This window comes from Bombina bombina, chromosome 4 (assembly GCF_027579735.1).
Source record: "Bombina bombina isolate aBomBom1 chromosome 4, aBomBom1.pri, whole genome shotgun sequence".
NCBI classification, from domain to species: Eukaryota; Metazoa; Chordata; class Amphibia; order Anura; family Bombinatoridae; genus Bombina; species Bombina bombina.
The window spans coordinates 702,855,205-702,872,484 of record NC_069502.1 but is presented as its reverse complement, the minus strand read 5'-3'; the positions used below and the strand labels follow the sequence as shown (position 1 = coordinate 702,872,484).

The 17,280-nt window shown below is 39.9% G+C and overlaps 1 protein-coding gene across 1 annotated transcript in view; it reads left to right on the top strand.

The window, feature by feature from the left end:
* Nucleotides 1–17,280, top strand: part of PEX7 (peroxisomal biogenesis factor 7) — a 778,079-nt gene that overhangs the window by 202,551 nt on the left and 558,248 nt on the right. The window contains exon 5 of the mRNA XM_053710885.1: nt 1,449–1,557. Coding sequence (XP_053566860.1) covers nt 1,449–1,557 — 109 coding nt within the window. The remainder of the gene's footprint in view (nt 1–1,448; nt 1,558–17,280) is intronic.

Genomic DNA, 17,280 nt, shown 5'->3' with positions numbered 1-17,280 from the left:
CAATCCACAAAAAAACGTTCAAGGCAGACAGCGTAAAGAATGGTAGTGGAAAGTAAAACATATAACACAAAGTGAGTACAAAATTCATACCCAAGGCTATACGGAAAGACATAGAGTTAAAGTCAGCCTCAAAGCAGCAGTGCACTAAGGCAACCTAACTGAACATATTTGTAGCCACCAATTAACAGCTAGCATTGCTTTTTCTAAGCCTACCTATACTTTTCAACAGAGTATACTAAGAGAAGAAAGTAAATTTGATAATTAAAGTAACTAGAAAAGTATGTTAAAAGGTCATGCTCTATCTGAATGATGAAAGTTTAATTTTGAATTTTTGTTACTCCACCTTTGATATTGTGATGTCTGTTGCAATAACCTTTCACTAGCATTATGAGCCCATAATACACAGTTATTAAATATGTATCTTCTCTTTATATAATACAAATATGTGAGTTTAATAACCAATGTGCTTAAAGGCACATTAAAGTGATTGTAAAATTTTCTGATTTACTACGCAGTATATGAAATCAATCATAAAAACAGGGGCACTTAAAATGTTTAAGCATGCTTCCTTTGTAAAATATTTACCATTTAGTTACGGTAAACATTGCGCCATTCCCCCACCCGCTTATAATACTTTATTTAGCAGATAGATTATGTATCCGGCTTCATCCAATCGTTGCGTGCCCCACAAACTGGATGCCAAGTGGGGCATGCAACAATTGGATGAAGCCAGATTCACCATCGATCTGTTAAATAAAGTAATAGATGCGGGCGGAGAAACGGCGCAGTGTTTACCATCTCTTGTTTCTTGTCATTATCTCACCCATTGTTTAAATTCAAGGGATATAAAACCAAAAAAAAAATATTTTGTGATTCAGACAGAGCATATCCTTTTAATAAAAAGTTTTCAATTTATTTACTTTTATTATCTTCGTTTCTGTGATATTCTGTGTTGAAGAGTTACCTAGGTAGGCATCTGGAGAACTACATGGCAGGAAATAGTGCTGTCATCTAGTGCTCTTGTAAATAGATAACATTTGTGCAAACCTGCTGCCATATTATGCTCCAGAAATGGGCCCCTACCTAAGCATACATTTCTGCTTTTCAACAACAGATACCAAGAGAATGAAGAAAAAATGATGATAGAAGTATATATGAAAATTGTTCAAAACCACATGCTCTATCTGAATCATGAAAGAAACATTTTAGATTTACTATCCCTTTCAGCTAGCTTCCAGTAGTGTATTGTTGCTCCTTCAACAAAGGACACCAAAAGAACGAAGCAAACATGATAACAGACGTAAACTGGAAAGTTGTTCAAAGTTGCACTCTCTATCTAAATCATGACATAATTTTGTCCCCCTGTCCCTTTAACCATTTATTTACTGAAATAAATGATTACATTTTATGTTTGGAAATAAAAATATTTGTTTTCTCTGTTATTACAGTGGGATCCATCGGTTGGGAAGTCACTCTGCACCTTCACAGGTCACGAAAATATTGTATACAGCAGCATTTGGTCACCCCACATTCCTGGCTGCTTTGCCACTGCTTCAGGTAATCAGATATAGTTGTAATATTATTTTATTTATATATTACACATTTGTATAACATTTATATATATTGTTCTGCCTTTAATTCATCAGCATAGAACAATCTATTTCCTTATTTGCTTGTATGGCATATTTTTCCCTATTAAAACTTTAAAGGGACAGTCTAGTCAAGATAGGACATGCAATTTTAAACAACTTTCCATTTCACTTTTATCATCAAATTTGCTTTGTTCTTTTGGTATTCTTTGTTGAAAGTTAAACCTAGGTAAGCTTATATGCTAATTTCTAAGTCCTTGAAAGCCGCCTCTTATCTCAGAGCATTTTGACAGGCTTTTACAGCTAGACAGTGTTAGTGCCATATAGAGAAATCAGATAAAGGGGCAGTTTGCAGATTCTTAGATACAAGGTAATCACAGAGGTAAAATGTATATTTAATAACTGTATTGGTTGTGCAAAACTGGGGAATGGGTAATAATTGGATTATCTATCTTTTTAAACTATAACAATTCTGGAGTAGACTGTCCCTTTAAAGGTACACATTAGAAAGAAATACTTGTTTTTTTATTATGATGGTTATTTTTTTGGTCAAGCAGCATATGAAAAGCTGTTAAATTGTTAGAAATAGTGGCAAATAAAAAAAATACCAATATAATTCGCCCTCTCACCCCCTTTGAAAACATGTGCACTAATCCATTACCTAACAAGGGTATCCTCTCTTTGGTACACAAACAGATTTTAGCATTCTATTCCAAAACGTTGCCTACCTACGTTGGCAAATGGGAAAGAGAAGCTGAGAGCTCCCTTCCCAAACAGACATGGTGCGACATATTCGTACGCATGAGTAAATCTTCCTCCTCAATATCCATTTTAGAAATGAACCTCAAACTGATGTGCAGATGGTATTATACCCCTGCTCGTCTCCATCAGCTTTTTCATAACGCTTCAGCAACATGCTGGAGAGGCTGCCAAGATAGCGGGACACCGTTCCACATCTGGTGGCAATGCCCAATAGCTAAAACGTATTGTGAATCAATCAAAAAGGAAATTGAACAGGCACTGAACATCTCCTTACCTTTTAATACTTGGACCTTTCTTCTTAACCTTTTCCCTAAAATAACATGTAAACGTAGGCTAGCACTTTTGACAAATATGGTGAACTCTGCAAAAAAACTAATACCCTCGAGTTGGAAAACAATTAACCTCCCTTCAGTTGCTATATGGAAAGAAACAGTTACACATACCCTAAAATTAGAAAAATATCATTACGGACAGACTAACCGACAAGATGACTATCACTCCTTGTGCTTTATATGGGAGGAATATCTGCGACACCCCAAATAACATAAACTAAGACAAAGATAGGGAATGCTGGTAACCATTCTTGGATAACTGCATGTATATTGGTACTTTTCTTACTTCCCAGGTAACAGGGAACATTTCTGTCTGCAAACTTGTTTCTCCAACATAGGTGTGTCCGGTCCACGGCGTCATCCTTACTTGTGGGATATTCTCTTCCCCAACAGGAAATGGCAAAGAGCCCAGCAAAGCTGGTCACATGATCCCTCCTAGGCTCCGCCTACCCCAGTCATTCTCTTTGCCGTTGTACAGGCAACATCTCCACGGAGATGGCTTAGAGTTTTTTAGTGTTTAACTGTAGTTTTTCATTATTCAATCAAGAGTTTGTTATTTTCAAATAGTGCTGGTACGTACTATTTACTCAGAAACAGAAAAGAGATGAAGAATTCTGTTTGTATGAGGAAAATGATTTTAGCAACCGTAACTAAAATCCATGGCTGTTCCACACAGGACTGTTGAGAGCATTAACTTCAGTTGGGGGAACAGTTTGCAGTCTTTGCTGCTTGAGGTATGACACATTCTAACAAGACGATGTAATGCTGGAAGCTGTCATTTTCCCTATGGGATCCGGTAAGCCATGTTTATTACGATTGTAAATAAGGGCTTCACAAGGGCTTATTTAGACTGTAGACATTTTTTGGGCTAAATCGATTGTTATTAACACTTATTTAGCCTTGAGGAATCATTTATTCTGGGTATTTTGATATAATAATATCGGCAGGCACTGTTTTAGACACCTTATTCTTTAGGGGCTTTCCCAAAGCATAGGCAGAGTCTCATTTTCGCGCCGGTGTTGCGCACTTGTTTTTGAGAGGCATGGCATGCAGTCGCATGTGAGAGGAGCTCTGATACTTATAAAAGACTTCTGAAGGCATCATTTGGTATCGTATTCCCCTTGGGTTTGGTTGGGTCTCAGCAAAGCAGATACCAGGGACTGTAAAGGGGTTAAAGCTTAAAACGGCTCCGGTTCCGTTATTTTAAGGGTTAAAGCTTCCAAATTTGGTGTGCAATATTTTCAAGGCTTTAAGACACTGTGGTGAAAGTTTGGTGAATTTTGAACAATTCCTTCATGTTTTTTCGCAATTGCAGTAATAAAGTGTGTTCAGTTTAAAATTTAAAGTGACAGTAACGGTTTTATTTCAAAACGTTTTTTGTACTTTCTTATCAAGTTTATGCCTGTTTAACATGTCTGAACTACCAGATAGACTGTGTTCTGAATGTGGGGAAGCCAGAATTCCTATTCATTTAAATAAATGTGATTTATGTGATAATGACAATGATGCCCAAGATGATTCCTCAAGTGAGGGGAGTAAGCATGGTACTGCATCATTCCCTCCTTCGTCTACACGAGTCTTGCCCACTCAGGAGGCCCCTAGTACATCTAGCGCGCCAATACTCCTTACTATGCAACAATTAACGGCTGTAATGGATAATTCTGTCAAAAACATTTTAGCCAAAATGAACCCTGTTCAGCGTAAGCGTGGATGCTCTGTTTTAGTTACTGAAGAGCATGACGACGCTGATATTAATATCTCTGAAGGGCCCCTAACCCAATCTGAGGGGGCCAGGGAGGTTTTGTCTGAGGGAGAAATTACTGATTTAGGGAATATTTCTCAGCAGGCTGAATCTGATGTGATTACTTTTAAATTTAAATTGGAACATCTCCGCATTTTGCTTAAGGAGGTATTATCCACTCTGGATGATTGTGAAAATTTGGTCATCCCAGAGAAACTATGTAAAATGGACAAGTTCCTAGAGGTGCCGGGGCTCCCAGAAGCTTTTCCTATACCCAAGCGGGTGGCGGACATTGTTAATAAAGAATGGGAAAGGCCCGGTATTCCTTTCGTCCCTCCCCCCATATTTAAAAAATTGTTTCCTATGGTCGACCCCAGAAAGGACTTATGGCAGTCAGTCCCCAAGGTCGAGGGAGCGGTTTCTACTTTAAACAAACGCACCACTATTCCCATAGAGGATAGTTGTGCTTTCAAAGATCCTATGGATAAAAAATTAGAAGGTTTGCTTAAAAAGATGTTTGTTCAGCAGGGTTACCTTCTACAACCCATTTCATGCATTGTCCCTGTCACTACAGCCGCATATTTCTGGTTTGATGAACTGATTAAGGTGCTCGATAGTGACTCGCCTCCTTATGAGGAGATTATGGACAGAGTCAATGCTCTCAAATTGGCTAATTCTTTCACTCTTGACGCCTCTTTGCAATTGGCTAAGTTAGCGGCTAAGAATTCTGGGTTTGCTATTGTGGCGCGCAGAGCGCTTTGGTTGAAATCTTGGTCGGCTGATGCGTCTTCCAAGAACAAGCTACTAAACATTCCTTTCAAGGGGAAAACGCTGTTTGGTCCTGACTTGAAAGAGATTATCTCTGATATCACTGGGGGTAAGGGCCATGCCCTTCCTCAGGATCGGCCTTTCAAGGCAAAAAATAGACCTAATTTTCGTCCCTTTCGTAAAAACGGACCAGCCCAAGGTGCTACGTCCTCTAAGCAAGAAGGTAATACTTCTCAGGCCAAGCCAGCTTGGAGACCAATGCAAGGCTGGAACAAGGGAAAGCAGGCAAAGAAACCTGCCACTGCTACCAAGACAGCATGAAATATCGGCCCCCGATCCGGGACCGGATCTGGTGGGGGGCAGACTCTCTCTCTTCGCTCAGGCTTGGGCAAGAGATGTTCTGGATCCTTGGGCGCTAGAAATAGTCTCCCAGGGTTATCTTCTGGAATTCAAGGGACTTCCCCCAAGGGGAAGGTTCCACAGGTCTCAGTTGTCTTCAGACCACATAAAAAGACAGGCGTTCTTACTTTGCGTAGAAGACCTGTTAAAAATGGGAGTGATTCATCCTGTTCCATTGAGAGAACAAGGGATGGGGTTCTACTCCAATCTGTTCATAGTTCCCAAAAAAGAGGGAACATTCAGACCAATCCTAGATCTCAAGATCTTAAACAAATTTCTCAAGGTCCCATCTTTCAAGATGGAAACCATTCGAACTATCCTTCCTTCCATCCAGGAAGGTCAATTCATGACCACGGTGGATTTAAAGGATGCGTATCTACATATTCCTATCCACAAGGAACATCATCGGTTCCTAAGGTTTGCATTCCTGGACAAACATTACCAGTTCGTGGCGCTTCCTTTCGGATTAGCCACTGCTCCAAGGATTTTCACAAAGGTACTAGGGTCCCTTCTAGCTGTGCTAAGACCAAGGGGCATTGCAGTAGTACCTTACCTGGACGACATTCTGATTCAAGCGTCGTCCCTCCCTCGAGCAAAGGCTCACACGGACATCGTCCTGGCCTTTCTCAGATCGCACGGCTGGAAAGTGAACGTGGAAAAGAGTTCTCTATCCCCGTCAACAAGGGTTCCCTTCTTGGGAACAATTATAGACTCCTCAGAAATGAGGATTTTTCTAACAGAGGCCAGAAAGACAAAGCTCCTGGACTCTTGTCGAATACTTCATTCCGTTCCTCTTCCTTCCGTAGCTCAGTGCATGGAAGTGATCGGGTTGATGGTAGCGGCAATGGACATAGTTCCTTTTGCGCGCATTCATCTAAGACCGTTACAACTGTGCATGCTCAGTCAGTGGAATGGGGACTATACAGACTTGTCTCCAAAGATACAAGTAAATCAGAGGACCAGAGACTCACTCCGTTGGTGGCTGTCCCTGGACAACCTGTCACGAGGGATGACATTCCACAGACCAGAGTGGGTCATTGTCACGACCGACGCCAGTCTGATGGGCTGGGGCGCGGTCTGGGGATCCCTGAAAGCTCAGGGTCTTTGGTCTCGGGAAGAATCTCTTCTACCGATAAATATTCTGGAACTGAGAGCGATATTCAATGCTCTCAAGGCTTGGCCTCAGCTAGCGAGGACCAAGTTCATACGGTTTCAATCAGACAACATGACGACTGTTGCGTACATCAACCATCAGGGGGGAACAAGGAGTTCCCTAGCGATGGAAGAAGTGACCAAGATCATTCTATGGGCGGAGTCTCACTCCTGCCACCTGTCTGCTATCCACATCCCGGGAGTGGAAAATTGGGAAGCGGATTTTCTGAGTCGTCAGACATTGCATCCGGGGGAGTGGGAACTCCATCCGGAAATTTTTGCCCAAGTCACTCAACTTTGGGGCATTCCAGACATGGATCTGATGGCCTCTCGTCAGAACTTCAAAGTTCCTTGCTACGGGTCCAGATCCAGGGATCCCAAGGCGGCTCTAGTGGATGCACTAGTAGCACCTTGGACCTTCAAACTAGCTTATGTGTTCCCGCCGTTTCCTCTCATCCCCAGGCTGGTAGCCAGGATCAATCAGGAGAGGGCGTCGGTGATCTTGATAGCTCCTGCGTGGCCACGCAGGACTTGGTATGCAGATCTGGTGAATATGTCATCGGCTCCACCTTGGAAGCTACCTTTGAGACGAGACCTTCTTGTTCAGGGTCCGTTCGAACATCCGAATCTGGTTTCACTCCAGCTGACTGCTTGGAGATTGAACGCTTGATTTTATCGAAGCGAGGTTTCTCAGATTCTGTTATCGATACTCTTGTTCAGGCCAGAAAGCCTGTAACTAGAAAGATTTACCACAAAATTTGGAAAAAATATATCTGTTGGTGTGAATCTAAAGGATTCCCTTGGGACAAGGTTAAGATTCCTAGGATTCTATCCTTCCTTCAAGAAGGATTGGAAAAAGGATTATCGGCAAGTTCCCTGAAGGGACAGATTTCTGCCTTGTCGGTGTTACTTCACAAAAAACTGGCAGCTGTGCCAGATGTTCAAGCCTTTGTTCAGGCTCTGGTTAGAATCAAGCCTGTTTACAAACCTTTGACTCCTCCTTGGAGTCTCAATTTAGTTCTTTCAGTTCTTCAGGGGGTTCCGTTTGAACCCTTACATTCCGTTGATATTAAGTTATTATCTTGGAAAGTTTTGTTTTTAGTTGCAATTTCTTCTGCTAGAAGAGTTTCAGAATTATCTGCTCTGCAGTGTTCTCCTCCTTATCTGGTGTTCCATGCAGATAAGGTGGTTTTACGTACTAAACCTGGTTTTCTTCCAAAAGTTGTTTCTAACAAAAACATTAACCAGGAGATTATCGTACCTTCTCTGTGTCCGAAACCAGTTTCAAAGAAGGAACGCTTGTTGCACAATTTGGATGTTGTTCGCGCTCTAAAATTCTATTTAGATGCTACAAAGGATTTTAGACAAACATCTTCCCTGTTTGTTGTTTATTCAGGTAAAAGGAGAGGTCAAAAAGCAACTTCTACCTCTCTCTCTTTTTGGATTAAAAGCATCATCAGATTGGCTTACGAGACTGCCGGACGGCAGCCTCCCGAAAGAATCACGGCTCATTCCACTAGGGCTGTGGCTTCCACATGGGCCTTCAAGAACGAGGCTTCTGTTGATCAGATATGTAGGGCAGCGACTTGGTCTTCACTGCACACTTTTACCAAATTTTACAAGTTTGATACTTTTGCTTCTTCGGAGGCTATTTTTGGGAGAAAGGTTTTGCAAGCCGTGGTGCCTTCCATTTAGGTGACCTGATTTGCTCCCTCCCTTCATCCGTGTCCTAAAGCTTTGGTATTGGTTCCCACAAGTAAGGATGACGCCGTGGACCGGACACACCTATGTTGGAGAAAACAGAATTTATGTTTACCTGATAAATTTCTTTCTCCAACGGTGTGTCCGGTCCACGGCCCGCCCTGGTTTTTTAATCAGGTCTGATAATTTATTTTCTTTAACTACAGTCACCACGGTACCATATGGTTTCTCCTATGCTATTATTCCTCCTTAACGTCGGTCGAATGACTGGGGTAGGCGGAGCCTAGGAGGGATCATGTGACCAGCTTTGCTGGGCTCTTTGCCATTTCCTGTTGGGGAAGAGAATATCCCACAAGTAAGGATGACGCCGTGGACCGGACACACCGTTGGAGAAAGAAATTTATCAGGTAAACATAAATTCTGTTTTTGAAATTGTTTGTATTTTGAAGCCACATTTCAGATATGTATACCTTCATATGCTGATGTACGCATAGGAATTCCTTAATAAAAAGTAAAAAAAAAAAAAAAAAAAATACCAATATTTTTCCACCAGGTGGTGGTACAATAATTTGAAAATGCTTTTTTGGAACAAACCATTATGCTAACATTTGTGTTTCTGTTCTTCAGTGACTTCGATAACATACATTTCTTCAATATAGAAACTTTTTGTGTTTCTTTCAGTATTGCAGTAAAAAAATATAAATAAATATATATATATATATATATATATATATATATATATATATATATATATATATATATAACGGTTGCACATCTAACTGTTTTGAACATAACAATATAGTTTTATGCTTTAGTTTTTAATTTTTTTCTTTTCCCTTGTACATACTTGCATCTGTATTGCACTTAATGCTTTTCACATTGTTGTTAATTTATATTTTTATACGGCTATGATATAACCATTTGTGGCTTAACATGTTCACATGATTTATCAACACTGTGGTTGCTATGGCAACTTTTTTTTATTAGGGGGAGGGGTTTATGATATTTATTGTTTGATTGTGTATAAATTGTTGCACTGCACATTGTCACTTTGTCGGAGCAAGTGTATATATACCGTACATATGTATATACAGTTATATATATATATATATATAATCTATGTATATGTACTGTACATATATATATATATATATAGTTATATGTATATTTATATATAATATATATATATATATATATATATATATATATATATATATATATATATATATATATATATATATATACTATGAAACAAACCAGCACTCACAAGTCCGAATGCCTAAAGCAGGTTACCTCCTAAGTTGTATGTAGTGTTCAAGTGATATAAAGAGCACTTATATAAAGAGCATTAGGTTAAAGTGATTGTAAACTTTGGCTATTGAATCCACACTATAATTATTCATAAAAAGAGGGGCACTTTTATTTATAAAAATAATTAAAGACACTTCATTCTTAAAATAATTACCATATAGTGATCGTAAACATCCTCACAGTTCCTCCGCCAGTATCTCATACATTTTTTTTGTCTTTGATGACGAATCCAGCTTCAGCCAATCGTTGCATGCCCCCCTTTTGGTGTACAGCTTGTGGGGTAGCCAATGATTGGCTGAACACAAAAGAAGTATGAGATACGGGCAGAGGAACGGCACAGTGTTTACAATCACTAAATGGTAATTATTTTAAGAATGAAAGTGCCCCTCTTTTTATGAATAATTATAGATAGTGTGGATTCAAAAGCCAAAGTTTACAATCACTTTAACGTTTTCAGGGTCTCACCCCTGTCATTAGATATTTAAAGAATAATTATATAATTATTACTCTTTAAATGTCTGATGAAGGGGGTGAGACCCCCAAAATAACCAAATAAAGAAAAAGGTGGATTATAACTTTCTGCAAGTTCTCTCTATATCACTGGAACCCTATATATATATATATATATATATATATATATATATATATATATATATATATATATATATATATATATATATATATATATATACATTTCCTAAACGTTTGATCATGGAAGAACATACATATATTCTGCATAGAATAAAATATTTTGTTTGTAGATGCCTTTGCTTTGGGAATGGCTAATATTTAGTGCTTTACTGGTTGGGACACTGGCAATCCTATTTTTCATCTGTCCATTCTCTAATTAATGTGATAAAATATATATTATCTCTCTGTTGCTCCTTCCTCTGATTCTCTCCCATTTTTGTCCTTTTGTTTTTCTCAGCGATATTACGCAAACCCTTATCGGGATTACCCAGCCTTTCCTCAGAATGTTGATTCTCCTTTATGCCCCTTTATTGTTAGGCCCTGCCCCTGCGCATCCCAGAGTGTGCTCAGGATCGCCAACTCCTTTTCATGGACCTTCCAGACACTGTTCTTCAACTTCCCAGCCCCCACCTCTTGTCCCTGGTCCTGAGCTATAATATGCCAGTGTTGAGAAGTATAAACATACACATTTTTGTTATTTCTTAAAAATTAGAAGTATCACTTAGGGTGTGTCGTCTGGCGTGCATTATAGCAGATTTTGGGGAGGGAGCATTACATTTATTCTTAGAGTCAAGCTCCAGGTCTTTTAGAAATTCCAGTGAGACACCAGCATGCGTGTTTGCTAACCAATTTCATAACGTATTCTGTAGATAAAGCATTAAAATGTTAAGTGAAGCATCACAAGTTATTTTTTTCTGAAATCAGTACAGATACAATAATACATATACAATAATATAGTAAAGAAACAGCGGGTACAAGAGTGTTGTGCACAGCTGGCATAAAAATGTGTTGAAATGAACAGACAATGGGTAAGGGGAAGCAAGCTCCCGAACGCCTACAATAGGCTGAAATGGAGATACATAAAAATTCAATGCCGAGATATAGCATCACTTCTAAGCAATGAGGACAATAAATTGGTTTGAGATTTATAGAGTTTGGTGGCCAGAACTATAAAGAGCTCCATTAATATTTTTCTGCCAGTGAAAACGTTAAGAAAAAGTCTGAACACAGCTAAATTCAGAGCAACAGTGGGCGGAATGCTGAGTACTACAGGTCATTTTTTTTCTTAAGTATTGCAACCTACAGTGATATTGGGATGACAAATTCTTTTATTATTGCCTTAGAATGGTTTATGTAACCCCAAGGATGGTTTTTTAAATGCCATCCACTCATTCTTCATTTTAAAATGTTATTTATTTATTTTTGTATTCAAGTTTCTGTACACAGTGCAATGACAGACCACAATATTACACTGCTTCATTGGCATTATTACTCATGAAATCTTTCTCAGAAATCAATAAATAGAGTAATATAGTTATCGGAAAAGAAATTCCCTACAAAAATATGCCAATAATCTATAAAACATGAAACACTTATGACTTACAACAGTGCTATATAAACCTGGTGGAAAGCAAATGTAATTATTGTATGCAACAAGATACTAGAGAGAGTAAATATTTATGAATTATTTTATTTCTTGCAGATACCCCTTTTAGAATCTTCCTTAGAAGGACATAAAACCCCCACAAAATATTTAATAATTCAGATAGAGCATATCATTTTAAACAACTTTCCAATTTACTTCCATCTAATTTTGTTTTGTTTTATCGGTATCCTTTGTTGAAAAATTATACATAGGTAAACCCAGGAGCTGCTGATTGATAGCCACACATATTTGCCTCGTGTTATTGCCTCACCCATGTGCAATAGAATAAAGGAAATTAGATAATAGAAGTAAATTGTAAAGTTGTTTAAAATGGTATTCTCTATCTGAATTATGAAAGAGAAACATTTTGGGTTTCATGTCCCTTTAAGAAAAAGGTTAGGCCAGTCATGGGCCTCTCACTTGACATTTGCTTTACAGAGAGGGAAGGAGAAATAAAATTAGATTTATTAATTAGTACTGTACCCCAAAATCTATAGGAGTTGCATGTATAAGACAAAATACAACGCGAAGTACCTTTAACGCTCCAATAATGGTTACTCTATAATTAAGTGTGCACCCAAGAAATAGAATTATGGCCCCTTGACACATTTAATATAATGTCAAACTGGAATCTGGCTTATTAGAAAAATAACCTACTGGGGTAGCAACATAGCCAACTGCAAAAATCCTGTACATGTGTTAAGGTCCTATGAGTCCCACTGCAGGGACTTTGTGGAGTCTAAGCAAAAGATACATTGCAAGAATATAAAATAACGACATCAGATTATCACCTGGGTAGCCTTTGTCCACAGCAATTGCACCAGTCATAGTCTTGCATCTAGTGGGTGAACTTATATGTGGCATGTCAGATTTCTGGGCCACATTCCTAAATAGGCTGCTGCTTATCCTTGATCAAATATGATCTATTTTGTCAGGATGCTTTTGATAAGGGATTCTCGCCTGAGGTACTCATAATAAACTACTTCAAGGCACATTTAACGCAAAAGTTTCCTTCCGTGATTTAAATAGAGCATGCGATTTTAAACAACCTTCTTATTAGATTCTAATATTTAATTTGCTATGTTGTCTTCGTATTCTTTGTTGAAAAGCATACCTAGGTAGGTTAATGAGCAGAGATGCACTACTGGGAGCTAGCCTCTAATTGGTGGCTGCACACATATGCCTCTTATCAATGGCTCACCTGATGTGTTCAGCTAGCTCTGTAGTAGTTCATTGCTGCTCTTTCAACAAAGGATACCAAGTGAATAAAGGTAATTAGATAAAAGAAGTAAATTGGAAAGCTGTTTAAAATTGTATGCTCTTTCCTGACCCATTTAAGGAGTTCTTCAATCTTCTACTCAATGTGCTGTAAATACAACATAAACAGTATTTGCTCTGTAATGGTCACTGTTTTTGACAAGTAGCGCAACAACAACAAGATAATACTGGGGTGTGTTTAACTAGAAGCTGATACAACTGTATGTTACAGGCCTCACAGTTCTGGATAATAGAATAAAAATGTATTTCTCTTGTTAAGTGTATCCAGTCCACGGATCATCCATTACTTGTGGGATATTCTCCTTCCCAACAGGAAGTTGCAAGAGGATCACCCACAGCAGAGCTGCTTTATAGCTCCTCCCCTAACTGTCATAACCAGTCATTCTCTTGCAAGCCTCAACCAAGATGGAGGTCGTAAGAGGAGTGTGGTGTTTTATACTTAGTTTATTCGTCAATCAAAAGTTTGTTATTTTTAAATGGTGCCGGAGTGTACTGTTTATCTCAGGCAGTATTTAGAAGAAGAATTTGCCTGCGTTTTCTATGATCTTAGCAGAAGTAACTAAGATCCATGGCTGTTCTCACATATTCTGAGGAGTGAGGTAACTTCAGAGAGGGAATGGCGTGCAGGTTTTCCTGCAATAAGGTATGTGCAGTTAATATTTTTCTAGGGATGGAATTTGCTAGAAAATGCTGCTGATACCGAAGTAATGTAAGTAAAGCCTTAAATGCAGTGATAGCGACTGGTATCAGGCTTATTAATAGAGATACATACTCTTATAAAAATTTAATATAAAACGTTTGCTGGCATGTTTAATCGTTTTTATATGTATTTGGTGATAAAACTTATTGGGGCCTAGTTTTTTTCCACATGGCTGGCTTGAATTCTGCCTAGAAACAGTTTCCTTAGGCTTTTCACTGTTGCAATATGAGTGGGAAGGGCCTATTTTAGTGCTTTTCTGTGCAGCTAAAAACACTGACAGAGACATCCAGCTTCTTCCTGCCTGTTCCAGGACTTCTCTGGAGGGCTCAAAAGGCTTCAAAGTCATTTTTGAGGGAGGTAAAAAGCCACAGTAGAGCTGTGGCAGTTGTTGTGACTGTTTGAAAAAAAAAACAAAAAACGTTTTTGTCTTTTATTATTCAGTTTTGGGTATTAAGGGGTTAATCATCCATTTGCAAGTGGGTGCAATGCTCTGCTAACTTGTTACATACACTGTAAAAATTTCGTTAGTGTAACTGCCCTTTTTCACTGTTATTTCAAATTTTGACAAAATTTGTGTTTCTTAAAGGTGCAGTAACGTTTTTTATATTGCTTGTAAACTTGTTTAAAGTGTTTTCCAAGCTTGCTAGTCTCATTGCTAGTCTGTTTAAACATGTCTGACATAGAGGAAACTACTTGTTCATTATGTTTGAAAGCCATGGTGGAGCCCCATAGGAGAATGTGTACTAAATGTATTGATTTCACCTTAAACAGTAAAGATCAGTCTTTAACTATAAAAGAAATATCACCAGAAGATTCTGACGAGGGGGAAGTTATGCCGACTAACTCTCCCCACGTGTCAGACCCTTCACCTCCCGCTCAGGGGATGCACACTAATATGGCGCCAATTACATCAGGGACGCCCATAGCGATTACCTTGCAGGACATGGCTGCAATCATGAATAATACCCTGTCAGAGGTATTATCCAGGTTGCCTGAATTAAGAGGCAAGCGCGATTGCTCTGGGGTTAGGAGAAATACAGAGCGCGCAGATGCTGTAAGGGCCATGTCTGATACTGCGTCACAATATGCAGATCATGAGGACGGAGAGCTTCAGTCTGTGGGTGACATCTCTGATTCGGGGAAACCTGATTCAGAGATTTCTAATTTTAAATTTAAGCTTGAGAACCTCCGTGTGTTGCTTGGGGAGGTATTAGCTGCTCTGAATGACTGTAACACAGTTGCAGTACCAGAGAAATTGTGTAGGCTGGATAAATACTATGCGGTACCGGTGTGTACTGATGTTTTTCCTATACCTAAAAGGCTTACAGAAATTATTAGCAAGGAGTGGGATAGACCGGGTGTGCCTTTTTCCCCACCTCCTATATTTAGAAAAATGTTTCCAATAGACGCCACTACACGGGACTTATGGCAGACGGTCCCTAAGGTGGAGGGAGCAGTTTCTACTTTAGCAAAGCGTACCACTATCCCGGTTGAGGACAGTTGTGCTTTTTCAGATCCAATGGATAAAAAATTGGAGGGTTACCTTAAGAAAATGTTTATTCAACAAGGTTTTATTTTACAGCCCCTTGCATGCATTGCGCCTGTCACTGCTGCGGCGGCATTCTGGTTTGAGGCCCTGGAAGAGGGCATCCATACAGCTCCATTGACTGAAATTATTGACAAGCTTAGAACACTTAAGCTAGCTAACTCATTTGTTTCTGATGCCATTGTTCATTTGACTAAACTAACGGCTAAGAATTCCGGATTCACCATCCAGGCGCGTAGGGCGCTATGACTTAAATCATGGTCAGCTGACGTGACTTCGAAGTCTAAATTACTCAACATTCCTTTCAAGGGGCAGACCTTATTCGGGCCTGGTTTGAAGGAAATTATTGCTGACATTACTGGAGGTAAGGGTCACACCCTTCCTCAGGACAGGGCCAAAGCAAAGGCCAAACAGTCTAATTTTCGTGCCTTTCGAAATTTCAAGGCAGGTGCAGCATCAACTTCCTCCGCTTCAAAACAAGAGGGAACTTTTGCTCAATCTAAGCAGGCCTGGAAACCTAACCAGTCCTGGAACAAAGGCAAGCAGGCCAGAAAGCCTGCTGCTGCTTCTAAGACAGCATGAAGGAACGGCCCCCTATCCGGTGACGGATCTAGTAGGGGGCAGACTTTCTCTCTTCGCCCAGGCGTGGGCAAGAGATGTTCAGGATCCCTGGGCGTTGGAGATCATATCTCAGGGATATCTTCTGGACTTCAAAGCTTCCCCTCCACAAGGGAGATTTCAACTTTCAAGGCTATCTGCAAATCAGATAAAGAAAGAGGCATTCCTATGCTGTGTGCAAGACCTCCTAGTTATGGGAGTGATCCATCCAGTTCCGCGGACGGAACAAGGACAGGGTTTTTAGTCGAATCTGTTTGTGGTTCCCAAAAAAGAGGGAACCTTCAGACCAATTTTGGATCTAAAGATCTTAAACAAATTCCTCAGAGTTCCATCTTTCAAAATGGAAACTATTCGGACCATCCTACCCATGATCCAAGAAGGTCAGTACATGACCACAGTGGACTTAAAGGATGCCTACCTTCACATGCCGATTCACAAGGATCATCATCGGTTTCTAAGGTTTGCCTTTCTAGACAGGCATTACCAATTTGTAGCTCTTCCCTTCGGGTTGGCTACACCCCCGAGAATCTTTACAAAGGTTCTGGGCTCACTTCTGGCGGTTCTAAGACCGCGAGGCATAGCGGTGGCTCCATATCTAGACGACATCCTGATACAGGCATCAAGCTTTCAAGTTGCCAAGTCTCATACAGAGATAGTTCTGGCATTTCTGAGGTCGCATGGGTGGAAAGTGAACGAGGAAAAGAGTTCTCTATCCCCACTCACAAGAGTCTCCTTCTTATGGACTCTTATAGATTCTGTAGAAATGAAAATTTACCTGACGGAGTCCAGGTTATCAAAACTTCTAAATGCTTGCCGTGTTCTTCACGGTAGCTCAGTGTATGGAGGTAATCGGCTTAATGGTAGCGGCAATGGACATAGTGCCATTTGCGCGCCTTCATCTCAGACCGCTGCAATTATGCATGCTGAGTCAGTGGAATGGGGATTACACAGATTTGTCCCCTCTGCTAAATCTGGATCAAGAGACCAGAGATTCTCTTCTCTGGTGGTTGTCTCGGGTACACCTGTCCAAGGGTATGACCTTTCGCAGGCCAGATTGGACAATTGTAACAACAGATGCCAGCCTTCTAGGTTGGGGTGCAGTCTGGAATTCCCTGAAGGCACAGGGATCGTGGACTCAGGAGGAGAAACTCCTTCCAATAAATATTCTGGAGTTAAGAGCGATATTCAATACTCTTCTGGCTTGGCCTCAGTTAGCAACACTCAGAGACAACATCACGACTGTGGCTTACATCAACCATCAAGGGGG